At 43.5% G+C, this 15,183-nt stretch overlaps 3 protein-coding genes across 3 annotated transcripts in view; 1 reads left to right on the top strand and 2 right to left on the bottom strand.

The window, feature by feature from the left end:
- The window catches only part of LOC136421526 (small subunit processome component 20 homolog), a 62,658-nt gene that overhangs the window by 8,874 nt on the left and 38,601 nt on the right, over window positions 1-15,183 (top strand). The window lies entirely within an intron of this gene.
- On the bottom strand, window positions 2,922-8,655 carry LOC136422116 (tripartite motif-containing protein 3-like). Its single transcript, XM_066409765.1, has 5 exons — window positions 7,899-8,655; window positions 6,497-6,868; window positions 6,171-6,302; window positions 5,664-5,810; window positions 2,922-5,326 (listed from the first exon to the last, which is right to left on the bottom strand). The coding sequence occupies exons 1-5, from the start codon at window positions 8,350-8,352 to the stop codon at window positions 2,922-2,924; spliced, it is 3,510 nt and encodes a 1,169-aa protein (XP_066265862.1). The 5' UTR covers window positions 8,353-8,655.
- LOC136422117 (tripartite motif-containing protein 2-like) lies at window positions 11,064-15,001 on the bottom strand. The gene is made up of 2 exons (XM_066409766.1): window positions 14,861-15,001; window positions 11,064-13,982 (listed from the first exon to the last, which is right to left on the bottom strand). The coding sequence occupies exon 2, from the start codon at window positions 13,975-13,977 to the stop codon at window positions 11,554-11,556; it is 2,424 nt and encodes an 807-aa protein (XP_066265863.1). The 5' UTR covers window positions 13,978-13,982; window positions 14,861-15,001; the 3' UTR covers window positions 11,064-11,553.

Genomic DNA, 15,183 nt, shown 5'->3' on the forward strand with positions numbered 1-15,183 from the left:
CCTGTTTCTCACTCACTCACTCACTCACTCACTCACTCACTCACTCACTCACTCACTCACTCACTCACTCACTCACTCACTCACTCACTCATGACCCATGACCTCCGTGGTCGTAGGGGTGTCATGACAGCCATCCTGTTTCTCAGATTTAAAAAAAATAATCCTCAACTAGTACTTGATGTTACATGAAAACAGAGCCTGAGGGAAAAGTCTGTACCTTTTTTTGGTACACAATTTCTGGTACAGTAGAAGCCACTTAATAGCACCTCTGATAAACGCACCTTCCATTTAATTGCACCAAATCCCAAAATCCCAAACCGGTTCCCATTCACTGCATTGTTAGTGACTCCGCATATCTGCACCACGCATTGTCACCAATGCCGGATAACTGCACCAAAATTTTTCAAAATTCCTCGACAAGTTGACTTAAAAGATGCGCTAAGAATCGGCAAACGCGGTACAAATGAAGCCGATACCTGCCGGTGTAAAGGCGCAATACCGCCAATATGTTTAAAACTGTTTTGAGTAACAAACGAAGGCGGTCTCCATTGACAGTCACGTTGATAGGAATCGTATGGGAAGTCCCGGGCGGGTTACGGGGCGTGTCGGAACCATTAAGAGACGCACGCCTACCAAAGCAAGGGCGGCATTACGCTTTGGCAGACAGCATGCTGTACTCAATAAAGATTGGTCTTATTACTGTGAATGCATTCAAGTTCGCGAGGATTTGATTTCGCGTTAAGGATAACATGGGGTGTTGTCGGTAGTTAGAGGTTCCCGGCAGTGCTATTGGCACATACTGCTGCGATAATAAAAGACCGGCGTCTTAAACGTACATCTAGTCGGGAACCACACAGCGACTCGGCAAGGGCTACAGACTGGTAGGCGGACATAGCAGTCGCTTTTGGCGGTGCGGTGCTGACGTGATCATCTGTCACATTATTTTATGGCAGAGCTGAATCCGCGTAGTAGAAACTTCCTGCATTCACCGGAACGAGGTAAACGCGGGTTCGGCTCTGCTATAAGGAGAATGATCTGTCACTGATCTAAGTCATCTATTAACCATATCTAGTCACTGGATACATTGTGCAATTCACTACCATGGTGTGGATAGTCAAATCTGTCCAGACATGAGAGGGGGCACTGCCCTGGGCTCACCTATAATCAGTAGCTAAGTTTTAGTTTCCATTCCTAGTTTCATGGCGGTACATGATTTACGTAAATCGAAAACTGTACTCTACGTAATGTAACCCAGAAACTGTTATCCCATGACGATGTTTAAAAATGCCTCCCCTGTAACGTTACATGTACGTGTGTTGTAAATTAATGCGGTAGATCGCATGAACAAATTAAAAAGAATGCAAAATCAAAACAGGTTCGTAGTCATTTCTTTATTTTCAGCAAAAGGTCATGTTTACTTTGTGCTAAGTGTTTCTGACTAACAATACACCCCCTGTCCCATGGTGGTGAGGTCCAGCTGGGCATTTCGCATAATTGGACCAGCCGGATAATTGCACCAAAAACGCTGACAAATGGGCGGTGCAGTTAAGCGGATTCTACTGTACTGACTATCGTCAGGTGCAAGTCTTCCTCCCAGCCTTTTGTTTTGACCTTCTGCCTGTGCCACCAGTGACACTGAAATTCAACATGATGATCACTTACTGTTCAGATGACATTTGTGTATCCCAGTAACATTTGGCCCCAGAGCGAGTCAGGTCACCACCCAGTGCAGCAACATGTACATATCACCACTTCTTACACACTTATTTATACATTTGTTGTTGCACCAGTTATGTTTACCTTTTTTTCTCGGATTTTTCGTTTTCACCACCACCTGCTGCAGCTGGGCGTGACCCTGACATTGCACCCTCGAGCTCGTGGGGCTTTGCTGAGTATTGTGTAGATGTAGATGTAGATGTATCGATTCTGCCCAGATTTCACCACTGTGGTGTCACTATGATGATATCAGTCTAAACTGCAAAAGTCAAGTGTTTGAAGTTGTTGGAATTGAGAAGCAAATTAAAAAGTTCCCATTCATATCAAACACCTGAGCATGCATTGGATGATAGCAGACACCCTGTGGTGTTAGATTATTCTTTTTCAGCTGACACAGATTTCTTTTTTCTTCTTTTTTCATACAACCTTTGGTGATCTTTCCTAAGTGGTCTATAAAGAAAGAAAACTGGGACATTCAGCTTATGGCCATATCTGCTTTGTACACATCTTCTATATAGATACAGACTGATGATAATGTTGTATGATTACCCTAGCCTGTTACAAAGTTATCAAGCATCACCATGATTTTAATGCAATAATGTTACACGTACATTACATTGCTATTAAAGGAAATGTATATTGCTGCCTGGGATGTCTAGTATTGCCTGTTGCAATTTGATAGAATAATGAAAATAATGAAAAAATATCACTCAACAAATTAAGGTTATCAAGCATTACCATGATTTTAATGCAGCCATCATAGAGTACAAGCATGTGCTTAACCAAAGTTAACCAAATAACAGCAGAACAATAAAAAGTTGTCTATTCATTATCGGTCAATTATTGACATAACTGCAAGTATTAAAAATAACACACCTCAGCTCAGCAGGTAAATTTGTACATTGTTTGCTTCAGTGACTGGTTATTATCATTTAATGGAATAAACTTTGTCAATTTGAGCCTACCGCATATATCTATTAAATGCAAGCATTGTTGCAAGCTACCTAAATGTTACTGTAGCAAAGATTACAAAACTATAATTATTTCATATTTGCAGTGCAAAGTTCCACTCTAAATAGTTGTGTGTTTAAAAACAAATCTTTAAAACTCCAGATTACATGGTTGATAATTCTCAAATTAGTATAGTTAACAGTAAAGTTTGATGAATTTTCTCTGCAAACACAGGAAAAATGTTCCTTACATGATCACATGTATCTGTACTTCCTGATACAGTGGTCATCAGTGTCAGCTACAAACACATGTCCGTCCTCTGTCACAGCCACCCCACAGGGCCAGTTCAGTTTGTCCCCATCACTGCTAATGGTGGACAACCAGGTGCCGTCTAGACGGAACACCTGAAGCTTCTCAACACTGTCAGTTACACTCATTAAACTCCCAAAGTTTGCCAGAACTATGTTCCCCCTGCTGTCAGTTGACACTCCCATAGGAGCCCACATGTCCTGTGGCTGTGTGCCCTTCTGACCAAACTTGTGTTTGAAGTTCAGATTCTTGTCAAACACCTGAACACGGTGGTTTTCTTTATCTGCCACAATGATGTTGTCTTCTTTATCCACACAGACAAAACATGGCTCGTTAAACTGCCACTCCCCCTCACTTTCACTTTTACTTTCACCCTCCCCATCACCCTCACTTTCACTCTCACTTTCACTCTCCCACTGCCCTCCCACCTGCTTCACCAGTGTCCCATCTGCCTCAAACAGGAAGATGCTGTGTTTGTCATTATCAGCTACAACAACCCTCCCACCCCTCTGTACTGCCAGGCCATAGGTGTTTGTGCAATATTCACCCAGAGGAAATTCATTTATCAGTTCTCCTGACGGGGAAAATTTCTTCACTTCCTCATCACAATTCACCACTATGGTGCCATCAGTCTGAACTGCAAGTCCTACAGGGTTTCCAGTTGTTGGAAATGAGAAGCAAAAGTTCCCACTCAGATCAAACACCTGAACACGCTCATTTTCAGCATCAGCCACATACAGCCTGTCCCCTCTGACTTCTACATCTCTAGGAGTGTCAAACTGCCCCTCCTGGCTGCCCTCCTCCCCAAACCTCAGTACAGGGTTGTTACTGCCCACATCTACAGTGAGGGGGGGACACAGGTTACCCCCTGTAGCCCCACCCCCTCCCTCTGTAGCTCCACCCCCTCCCCCTGTAGCCCCTACCCCTGTATCCCCACCCCCTGTAGCACCACCCTCTCCCCCTGTAGTCCCTCCACCAGTAGCCCCACCCCCTCCCCCTGTAGCACCACCCCCTCCCCCTGTAGCCCCACCCCCTCCCCCTGTAGTCACCCCCACCACATGCTTCCCTGATGTTTGTGGCCTCCAGACTGCCTCAAATACCCCCTTACTGGTTTCTGTGGTGTCTAATTCAGCACACTGTCCCCCAGGGGAGGTGACTGTGACTTGTGGTGGTCCCCAATCTTGGCCAGCACGTGGTCTGAATATGACCATAGTCGGCAGGCTTTCTACAGGGAGCTCTGTGACAGTGATGCCTATCTTAAACAATGAAAGAGACCCTGGATTAAATGTTGACATATCTGCGCTGGGATGAAATGATATGCATTTCTCCAGTGCTTTATGGGAGATTTTGGTCGCTGTCAAACTCTTTAGCCTGTTTTCCAGCTGCTGCCTGAGTGTAAGAATTTCTACATCATTACCTCGAGCTAGAACATCTGTACAGGACTGAAGTCCTTCTTCTGTGGACCTTAAAGTCTCTTCTAAACCCTCCTTTTCCTTCAGCAGAGGCTCCTTTTGAGTTTCTTCCATCACTTTTAGTTTGTCTCTCATTTCCTGTTCTTCCTGGTCCAGTTTTGCCCTCAGCTGTTCAAAATGTTCCTGAATCTTCTTTTCCTCCCTGTCACAGTTTGCTGTGATGGTTGTTAGCTCCATGCTAACAGTGCTGTCCGTTTTCTTCAGATTGTCAGCTGTTTGTTGTGCCTTCCCTGCTAATATCTCTAGGTCAGCCTTGAACTTCTGTGCGACCTCACCGACCTCCTGTGGATCATGGTCTATCCCAGGTCGGTGCACAGTTGTGGTGCAGGTTTGGCACACAAGCTTAGTACAAGGCAGGCAGTAGTAAATCAAGCGCTGATCAGTGTGTTTGGGGCAGTACTGTGCCCGAGTGTACTTCTGCCTGCTGCTGGGGTTCTTCAGGTCATCCAGGGTGATGATGTAATGGTCCTTTAGTGCCGGTATGTTTCCGTGAGCTGTTATACAGTTCTTACACAGAAGATAACGACAGTCCGCACATGTCCCCTCCACCCTGGCCGCAGACTCACACATCTGACAGTGGTTGTGAGATTCCTCACTCTTCTGCAGGGCCCTGAAGTCCAGCAGATTGTTGATGTAGAAGTTTAGAGGCAAACTTGTTACATCTGTTCCCTGTAGACTCACCTGGTGCCGACAGGTGGGACAGGTGAACTGGTTCTTCCTCTTCCGCCAGACTTCTAAACACCTGCTACAGAAGGTGTGAAGACATGGCAGGACTCGGGGGTTGTTAAAGATGTTTTGGCAGACGTCGCAAGTTAGGAACTTTTCATCAAACTCTTGTAGTGGAACAATTGCCGCAGTCTGCTCTACTAGCATTGCCTCTGCAAGAAGAAAAAATGAGAAAATAATTTACGATTTATTAGCAGTTAGCCCACTGTTTCTGGGAAATTCTTTTAATAGGAAATAGGGTAGGGAATTTCCCAAGCAGCCTTCGTAACCAATGCTTCTCTTTTTGGTTCAGTAAGTCCTCACTCTTATAAAATAAGTGAGTTAAGCTTGTCTCAGTCATGATGTTTCTAACCTAGGGAAAAGAAATGCTGTCTCTGTCCTATCCCTTGCACGTAACCCATAAACTTCAAATGGTCTCCAGATATTGTTTGGTGACCATTGAGTCAAGAGGAATAAGGCGAGCAAAAATGTATGTTTACAAAAATGTACCTTCTACTGAGGCTGTTGCTCCATCCTGGCTTGTTGAATCCTCACTGTCCTCAGAGTCTGAGTCTGACAGGTGTTTGAAGGGAGCTTTGCCGGCAAGGACAGCTTGATTGTCTGGAAGTTCGTCATCCACGACATCCTTAATGGGCCCTGGGTAACACACAATAAAACTTTTGAATTAATTTAGTCACATTACACAATGTCAACTTACAATCAAATGCATTTCGTACAGCAATTAACAGAATTATTGTTATAATAGTGCAACAAAACATTGAGCATATAAATAAATGATTACTGTACATTTTTTTAGTTACACATGAATTCTTTATGTTTAAAAGATTGTTAGTGTTAGTTGTATAAATAGTATGATCAGTTTCTAAAAGCCAAGATGTAAGGCCCATAGAGAGTGTTTCAGACTTAGCAATCACTTAATCTATAACAGCTGTCAAATATTGAGTTTTATAGACTAGATTTATACAATTCAATTTTTGTTCACAAAATCATAAGCACCTTCATCTGTGTTCTCTGTTTCATCAGTCTGCTTCAAAGCCCTGACTTCAGTTGAGTGTGGTCGGGGATGTTTGGGAGGCAACAGTGGGTCGGTAACTGCAGGAATTTCCACCACCACAACATCCTCATAGTCTGCGATGTAAGAAAGAAAATGATAGACAAAAATAAGATAGTCATAATTAGCATGTGAACAATCCTGTTGGCCAAACAAACAAACAAACAAACAAACAAACAAACAAACAAACAAACAAACAAGTAAGTGCACTGAGTCTCATATATTTCTCACAGAAAAAAATCTCTGAATATATGTAACCAATTTCACCCACCACTTGAAGCCGTGGCCCCCTGTAGTTCCTCCACCATGTCCTGTGACGGGTTCCTCACGCCGATGGCCAGGTTCATGTTCACCGCCCTCCCCTCGGCCGCAAACTCCGGCAGGAACGTCTCCAGGAGAACCTGCTGGAACGTCCCGTCTCTGGCCATGCGGAGGAGCTGCAGCCGGTCCTCTTCTGTAGGAACCTCCAGCTCCAACAAGATGCATCCTCTTGTAGCAGTTTTTATTTTGCATGTCACTTGATATGTTTCCATTTTCTTGGCAAACTGCTCCAGAAGGTCCTCGAGATCACGACTTATTTTCTCTCTGATGTCATCTGATGTCTTGGGATCGATGTCAAGTTCACAGCAGACTTTCACAGTTGCTGGAAAAAAAAGATGCAGAATAATACCTTTACAGTAGTGCAACAACTATAGTGAAATTATGAAACATGAAATGGCTGGTGGGTGGCTTAATGCAAAGAAAAATGATTTACCAGTCGTCGTTCTCATTTTGTACATTTTGAACATGTAACCCTCCAACTGGGTAACTGAAATATCTTTACATGACCTCTCCCTCTCTCCCCTCTAGCAATTACAATATCAACTGCAATGTAAATCCAAAGATCACATACTTAATAAATATAATCTGTGAAATAACTAGTGCAAGCATTTTCAAATTGACTCATTAATCCATTGAGAAATCATGGCATGACATAGGCTGCCTTGTACTTTAGCCAGCAGTTTATCTATTAGATATTTTCAACTTCATCATCCACCGTAGCCTATTATTTCTTCACTAAACTACAAGAACCAAAATGTCAACTTTATTAATACAACATGCCTCAACAACAATCATGGACACTGTGTGCAGAGGCAGACATGTAGACAAGAATTACCCTTTTTAGCACGAATGCATAACGGGCCAAAATTACCCTACAGTACATCCCGTGCACATAGAGACTATTGGTATCATCGAGATCTGTGTTGCTATGACTTTGGATGGGAGCATTTTTAGAGTAGCGGGGATGGGGCGGGTTTACGCACATTTTTTAATCTAAAATGGCGCCTGTAGCAATTTGAACCTAGATTGTATAAGTAAATAAATAAGTCAACAACGCTAACATCTAGGCCATGTTGCCACCTTAGAGTTGTTGTGACAGTCATATTACCTTTTGTAAAGCACTAAAAGGTTCTAAAATGTTAAAAACAGACAGTTTGATATGCCCTGCTTTCATACCCCAGGCTGGATCTGAGTGATACTGTAACACACAGTAACTGTAAATTTAAAGTTATGTGACCCCCTGGCAAGGTTATGTTAAAAAAATCAATGATGTTATTTTTCATATTCATAAATCATAAATTGTAGCTCCATTACAAAACATGTCGTTAAACACACATAAATATAGTGCCCACCATCATCATCCTGTGGTGTCACTTTCCCAGCTATGACCATGCGGTTGTTGTTCCCAACTTGCACAAACTTGCATTTCTCTATCTTTATGTTGCGGTACACAAGAACTTGGCCAGGCCTAGGGTTCGCCGATGGTGGCAGGCTTGTTGTGGCACCGAGCACCGCTGGATCTTGACTAGAGACTGAGCTAATGACGTTGTCGTTGCCCACTTGCACAGCAGATGCATTCTCCACCTTTATGTCCTCGTGAATGATGACCGTATTTGGCTGTTTTTCCAACATCATGGCAGAGTTTGGGGTGTTCTTTGACCTTGTCTTGATCCGGACGTCTGTGGTGTTACATGTAGCCATGGAGGGTGCGTTGTTATTGCTGCTCCCAGGTGTACCTGTATGGACTGTGCCTGGTTCCTCTGTATCCATTGGTTCTTGCTCTCTGTTGTCATTTTCGGAATCCATGTCTTCTGGTTCTTTGCTGCTTTTACCACTTTGGATTCTAGATGCAGGAGACTGCTTTACGAAAAGCCGATGTGCGAAAACATCAACTTCTGCTTTTTTACTGATCTCTCTGGGTGGGTCCAACCTTTGTACGTGTGTGCAGGTCTGATTGGTGTTATATCGGTGGAGGGGGTAGCCAAACAGCTCTCTAGTCTTAATCTAGATCGGCTGAAATTTTCAAAACTGTGAAGAATTCTTCAGAAACTGTAAGCTGGCGTCTATGAAAGTGAAAGGTGTGGCAGATTTCTCTCATCTGACTCACTCCTGTCTAGGCTAGGTCAGAGGTAATGCCAGATGCGCTGTGCTTATTGGTCAGGTGTGAACATGTGCGTTAGGGTTTCACCCGAGGCAGAAGCAGGTTTTTTGTCAGAGTGAGTTGCTGTTATGCTTGGGGGCATCAAATTCAAACATGCCTGAGCTGCCTACACATGACGTCACGTGTCACAGCAACATGTTGGACCAGTCAGGCCCTGATCTCCCACCTCATTTTAATTTCCTGTCAGAGTGAGTTGCCGTTATGCTTGGGGGCATCAAATTAAAAAATGCCCGAGCTGACTACACAAAAGGTCATGTCAGGTCAACGAGCAACATGCCATGAAAAGAGGCCTGCAGGCCGACTTGAGTTTGTTATGAACATTTAACAAAGGTTCATCGACAAACAAGCATGTAGGACTAGTCAGGCCCTGACCTTTGAACTCATTGTTATCTTGCCAAGCCACTGTAATTTCCTGTTTCTCACTCACTCACTCACTCACTCACTCACTCACTCACTCACTCACTCACTCACTCACTCACTCACTCACTCACTCACTCACTCATGACCCATGACCTCCGTGGTCGTAGGGGTGTCATGACAGCCATCCTGTTTCTCAGATTTAAAAAAAACAATCCTCAACTTGATGTTACATGAAAACAGAGTCTGAGGGAAAAGTCTGTACCCTTTTTTTTTTGGTACACTCAATTTCTGGGACTGAATATCGTCAGGTGCAAGTTTTCCTCCCAGCCTTTTGTTTCTGTCGTGACCCTCTGCCCTTGCCACCAGTGACACTGGTGGGGAAAATGTCTCCCCTCCTGCCCAGATTTCACCTCTATGGTGTCACTATGATGATATCAGTCTAAACTGCAAAATCCAGTGTTTGAAGTTGTTGGAATTGAGAAGCAAATTAAAAAGTTCCCATTCATATCAAACACCTGAACGTGCATTGGATGATAGCAGACACCCTGTGGTGTTGGATTATTCTTTTCAGCTGACACAGATTTCTTTTTTCTTCTTTTTTCATACAACCTTTGGTGATCTTTCCTAAGTGGTCTATAAAGAAAGAAAACTGGGACATTCAGCTTCTGGCCATATCTGCTTTGTACACATCTTCTATATAGATACAGACTGATGATAATGTTGTATAATTACCCTAGCCTGTTACAAAGTTATCAAGCATCACCATGATTTTAATGCAGTAATGTTACACGTACATTACATTGCTATTAAAGGAAATGTAACGTTGGGTAACCTAAATTCGTGGGGTACTTAAAGTCGGGATTTTTCGAAAACGGGGTATTTAGGGATATGTACTAGATGCAAAATCAGTTATAACGCCAGCAATGCAAAGCAGATAGACTAACGTATTCAGAACACTGGCTGAAAAGCTTCGATAACCATGCATTAGAAGTTGGCGACGTCAAAAACTCTCCGTCCCTTATTGACAGAGTCTGGGGGCTTCGTGGGAGAATCACCCAGCATGGTTGTTCGCTGGTTTATAAGACAAATGTCACATCTCCTGCCTGCTAAACACAATTATTTATAAGACAACTTATTACAATCTCTTTTGCTAACCTGCAACTGGATTCTAAGTGTGATCAATCATCAAAACTCCTCTCTGTTGCTACAACCTACGGCACGTGTATTTTCCCGCCGCCATATTGTTAACCAGAATCCTGTTGTCAAGCAGACGACAAAGGTTTGTGAGGAACACTTTTTGTCTAAATGCTGCGTGTGATAGTGGACTGAGGAAGATATTTTCCTCAAAGTTTGCTCCTAACACAACAAGGAACACATGGACATAGTGGTATTACCATTGCTACGGCATCCAGCTAACTTCCCATGAATAATGTAACGTTACACGTTGCCCGATGATGACGATGGGCCGACTTTGAGTGAAGTTCTACCGACTCAACACAGGGGTTGTTCCCGAACTGGCCTGATGTGTGCGGTACGGCCGTTTTTTCGTGTATTTCTTTTACTTGGACACGTCTATATCCATAGCACTCTCCTCAAGCCAAGGATAGAACGAATAGCTGCTGTATAAAATGTGATTAGCGGTAAGATATTCAAGACGAATCTTCTCTCCCGAATTAATGTGCCCCCCTGTCCGACAGTACCGTAATTGTGCGTGCGGCGGACGGTAGTTTGAAGTTGAAATATTATGGTGTCAGCACGACTAGAGACAAAATCTACCATATATATGATTAGTGCAAAGATAGTACATGATACTGACAGAATAATAGAAAAAAAGGATGGTTTATTGTTCTGCTAGATTGATTTCAGTCAACCATTATCGGAAAAATCCCGAATTTAGGTTACCCAACGTTATATTGCTGCCTGGGATGTCTAGTATTGCCTGTTGCAATTTGATAGAATAATGAAAATAATGAAAAAATATCTGACTCAACAAAGGTTATCAAGCATCACCATGATTTTAATGCAGCCATCATAGAGTACAAGCATGTGCTTAACCAAAGTTAACCAAATAACAGCAGAACAATAAAAAGTTGTCTAAAATCATTATCGGTCAATTATTGACATAACTGCAAGTATTAAAAATAACACACCTCAGCTCAGCAGGTAAATTTGTACATTGTATGCTTCTGAATCAGTGACTGGTTATCATCATTAAATGGAATAAACTTTGTCAATTTGAGCCTGTGGCATATCTAAATGCAAGCATTGTTGCAAGCTACCTAAATGTTACTTTTAGTAGAAAAGATTACAAAACTGTTATTTCATATTTACAGTGCAAAGTTCCACTCTAAATAGTTGTGTATATAAAAACAAATCTAAAAAACTCCAGATTACATGGTTCGTAATGCTTAAACTAATCTGTCATAGTTCACAGTAAAGTTTGATGATATTTCTCCTCAAACATAGGGAAAAAGTTCCCCACATGATTACATGTATCTGTACTTCCTGATACAGTTGTCTTCAGTATCAGTAACAAACACATGTCCATCCTCTGTCACAGCCACCCCATGGGGCCGTCTCAGTTTGTCCCCATCACTGCTAATGGTGGCCACCCAGGTGCCATCTGGGCCGAACACCTGAAGCTTCCTGCCATGTTCTACACCACTTATACGAGACTTATCTCCGAGGTTTGCCAGAACTATGTTCCCCCTGCTGTCAGCTGACACCCCTTGAGGAGCCCACATGCCCTGTGGCTGTTTGCCCTTCTGACCAAACTTCTGTTTGAAGTTCAGATTCTTGTCAAACACCTGAACACGGTGATTGTCTTTATCTGACACAATGATGTTGTCTTCTTTATCCACACAGACAAAACTTGGCTTGATAAACTGCCCCTCCCCCTGTCCCTTCCCTCCCACCTGTTTCACCAGTGTCCCGGCTACCTCAAACAGGAAGATGCTGTGTTTGTCTAAATCAGCTACAACTACCCTCCCATCCCTCTGGACTGCCAAACCATAGGGGTTTGTGCTATATTTACCCAGAGGAAATTTCTTTATAAGTTTTCCTGATGGGGAAAATTTCTTCACTTCCTTGCCAGTTTCCACCACTATGGTGCCATCAGTCAGAACTGTTAGTGAATAAGCATTTGCAGTTGTTGTAAAAGAGTCACAAAAGTTCCCATTCAGATCAAACACCTGAACACGCTTGTTGTAAGTATCAGCCACATACAGCCTGTCCCCCCTGACTGCTACATCTACAGGCTTGTTAAACTGCCCCTGCTGGCTGCCCTTCTGCCCAAACCTCAGTACAGGGTTGTTGCTGCCCACATCTACAGTGAGGGGGGAACACAGGTTACCCCCTCCCCCTGTAGCCCCACCCCCTCCCCCTGTAGTACGACCACCTTCCCTTGTAAAAATAACTCTTCCCCCAACCACAACCCCTGTAGCCCCATCCCCTCCCCCTGTAGTCACCCCCACCACATGCTTCCCTGATGTTTGTGGCCTCCAGACTGCCTCAAATACCCCTTCGCTGGTCTCTGTGGTGTCTAATGTAGCGTGCTGCCCCCCAGGGGAGGTGACTGTGACTTGGGGTGTTCCCTGAACTTGACCTTCCTGTGGTCTGAAGATGACCATAGTTGGCAGGCTTTCTACAGGGAGCCCTTTGAGTACAGGGTTGTTGCTGCCCACATCTACAGTGATAGGGAAACACAGGTTACCCCCTCCCCCTGTAGCCCCACCCCCTCCCCCTGTAGCCCCACCCCCTCCCCCTGTAGCCCCTCCCCATGTAGCCCCACCCCCTCCCCCTGTGATGCCTGCCTTAACCAATGATAGCGACCCTGGGTTACATGTTAAAATTTCTAAGTTGGGCTGAAATGATATGTCCTTGTCCAGTGCTCTATGGGAGATTTTGGTCGCTGTTAAACTCTTTAGCCTATTTTCCAGCAGCGGCCTGAGTGTAAGAATTTCAACGGGGTTACTTCGAGCTAGAACATCTGTACAGAACTGAAGTCCTTCTTCTGTGGATCTTAAAGTCTTTTCCAAACCTGCTTTGTCCTTCAGCAGAGGCTCCTTCTGGTCCTGTTCCATCCTGTCCAGTTTGACTATGACCTTTTGCTCTGCCTCATCCAGTTTTGCTCTCAGCTGTGTGAAATATTCCTGTATTTTCGTCCTCTGTAGCTCACAGTTTGTTGTGATGCTTGTAAGCTTGTCACCAACAGCTTCTGTAGTTTTCTTCAGAGCTTCAGCTGTATCCAGGGTTTGCCCCACTAATGTCTGTAGTTCAGCATTGTACTTCTGTGCGACCTTACTGACCTCCTGTGGGTCGTGGTCTGGCCCCGGTCGGTGTTCATCCACAGTGCAGGCTTGGCACACGAGCTTGGCACAGGGTAGACAGTAGAACGTCATGCGCTGGTCGGTGTGCTTGGGGCAGTACTGGGTTGGGGTGTACTTCTGCCTGCTGCTGGGGTTCTTCAGGTCATCCAGGGTGATGATGTAATGGTCCTTCAGTGCGGGTATGTTTCCGTGAGCTGTTATACAGTTCTTACACAGCTGACGACGACAGTCCGCGCATGTTCCCTCTACCCAGCTGACACCTGACTTACACGCCTGACAGTGGTTGTGAGTTTCCTCACTCTTCTGCAGGGCCCTGAAGTCCAACAGGTTGTTGATGTAGAAGTTCACAGGCAGACTGGTGACATCTTGTCCCTGTAGACTCACCTGGTGCCAACAGGTAGGACAGGTGAACTGGATCTTCCCCTTCTGCCACCGTAACAGTTCCAGACACCCGGCACAGAAGGTGTGAAGACATGGCAGGACTCTGGGGTTGTCAAAGTTGTCTTTGCAGACGGGACAAGTCAGGGACTTTTCATCAAACTCCTCTCGACGCACATTTTCAGCAGCTTCTGTCAGTGGCATTGCTCCTGTAAGGATGAAGAATTAGACATTGATTTATTACCTTTGCCGCAATAGTTTCATGTGCATGTGTTTACATTGTTTGTACTGTCTGTCTGTCTGTCTGTCTGTCTGTTTGTGAACAGCAGAGCTTGAGAAGTTTTCAATCATGGATATTTATGATATTTGAAATGTTGGTAGATGTTGGCAAAATGCAGAAATTATTAGATTATCGACCTCGTGGTTATCTATGGTACTGCAGTAGGACTTCAGGTTTTGATATCTCCTGTTTTGAACATGCTACGGTCCTGATAATTGTGGTGATAAATGCATGTAGCCTATGTGCTCAGTGTGATACTTGTAGGGATTGGACATCATTTGTATAATCAATGGGAAAATGTTACAAAGCTTTCTGACGAAAGATGTCTGCAACATGTGATTTGAATTTATATAAGTCATGCTAAAAGAGACTTCTTTGCATATTTCCTGGTCTCATTTTAGTGAGGTCCATTTATGAGCAAAGCTGCAGAAATTTCTTGGTAAATGATAGAAACTTCACATTTCTGTCATTTATGCTTAGTTATGTACATTGTAAAAGTAACCATTTTAGGAAATGTTATTTCCATAGTTGCTATTTATTGTAATAATATTGCTAATAAGATAGATTGAAGGTGTTGGGTCCTTGATTCTTAAATATATCTCCTAAATGTTTTGAAGAGAAATGAAAAGAACAGATGTTAGTTTTGAGTCTCTAGAAAATTGTTCAATTGGAAATGAATAACCACCAAGGGAGATAGAGAAAACTGGTTGTCAGATCTTCAGTCATTGGTGCCCCAACGGTCAAATACATTTTGTAATATTATTAGACTGTTAGTGATGGATGTAATGAGATGAAAAGCCAATGTACCTTCCACAGAGGCTGTTGCTCCATACTGGCTTGTTGAATCTTTACTGTCTTCAGACCTACATGTAGAGTCTGACAGGTCTTTGAAGGGAGCTTTGCTGGAAGGAAAACCTGGGTCGTCTGGTTTTTCATCTAGAACTTCCCTCAGACCTGTATCAAAACAAAATTAAGCTTGTCATCACATGGAGAAATCTCTACAGGAGCTGTAGATTGAATGCATTTTGATACATGACATTTTTACTTAATATATAATAAGTTTTGCATTTAAGGGCCTGTAACCATCACATAAAAGTCCTGGGGCCTGGTATATAATGTTATCTTCAGTT

Source organism: Branchiostoma lanceolatum, chromosome 16, assembly GCF_035083965.1.
Source record: "Branchiostoma lanceolatum isolate klBraLanc5 chromosome 16, klBraLanc5.hap2, whole genome shotgun sequence".
Lineage (NCBI taxonomy): Eukaryota > Metazoa > Chordata > Leptocardii > Amphioxiformes > Branchiostomatidae > Branchiostoma > Branchiostoma lanceolatum.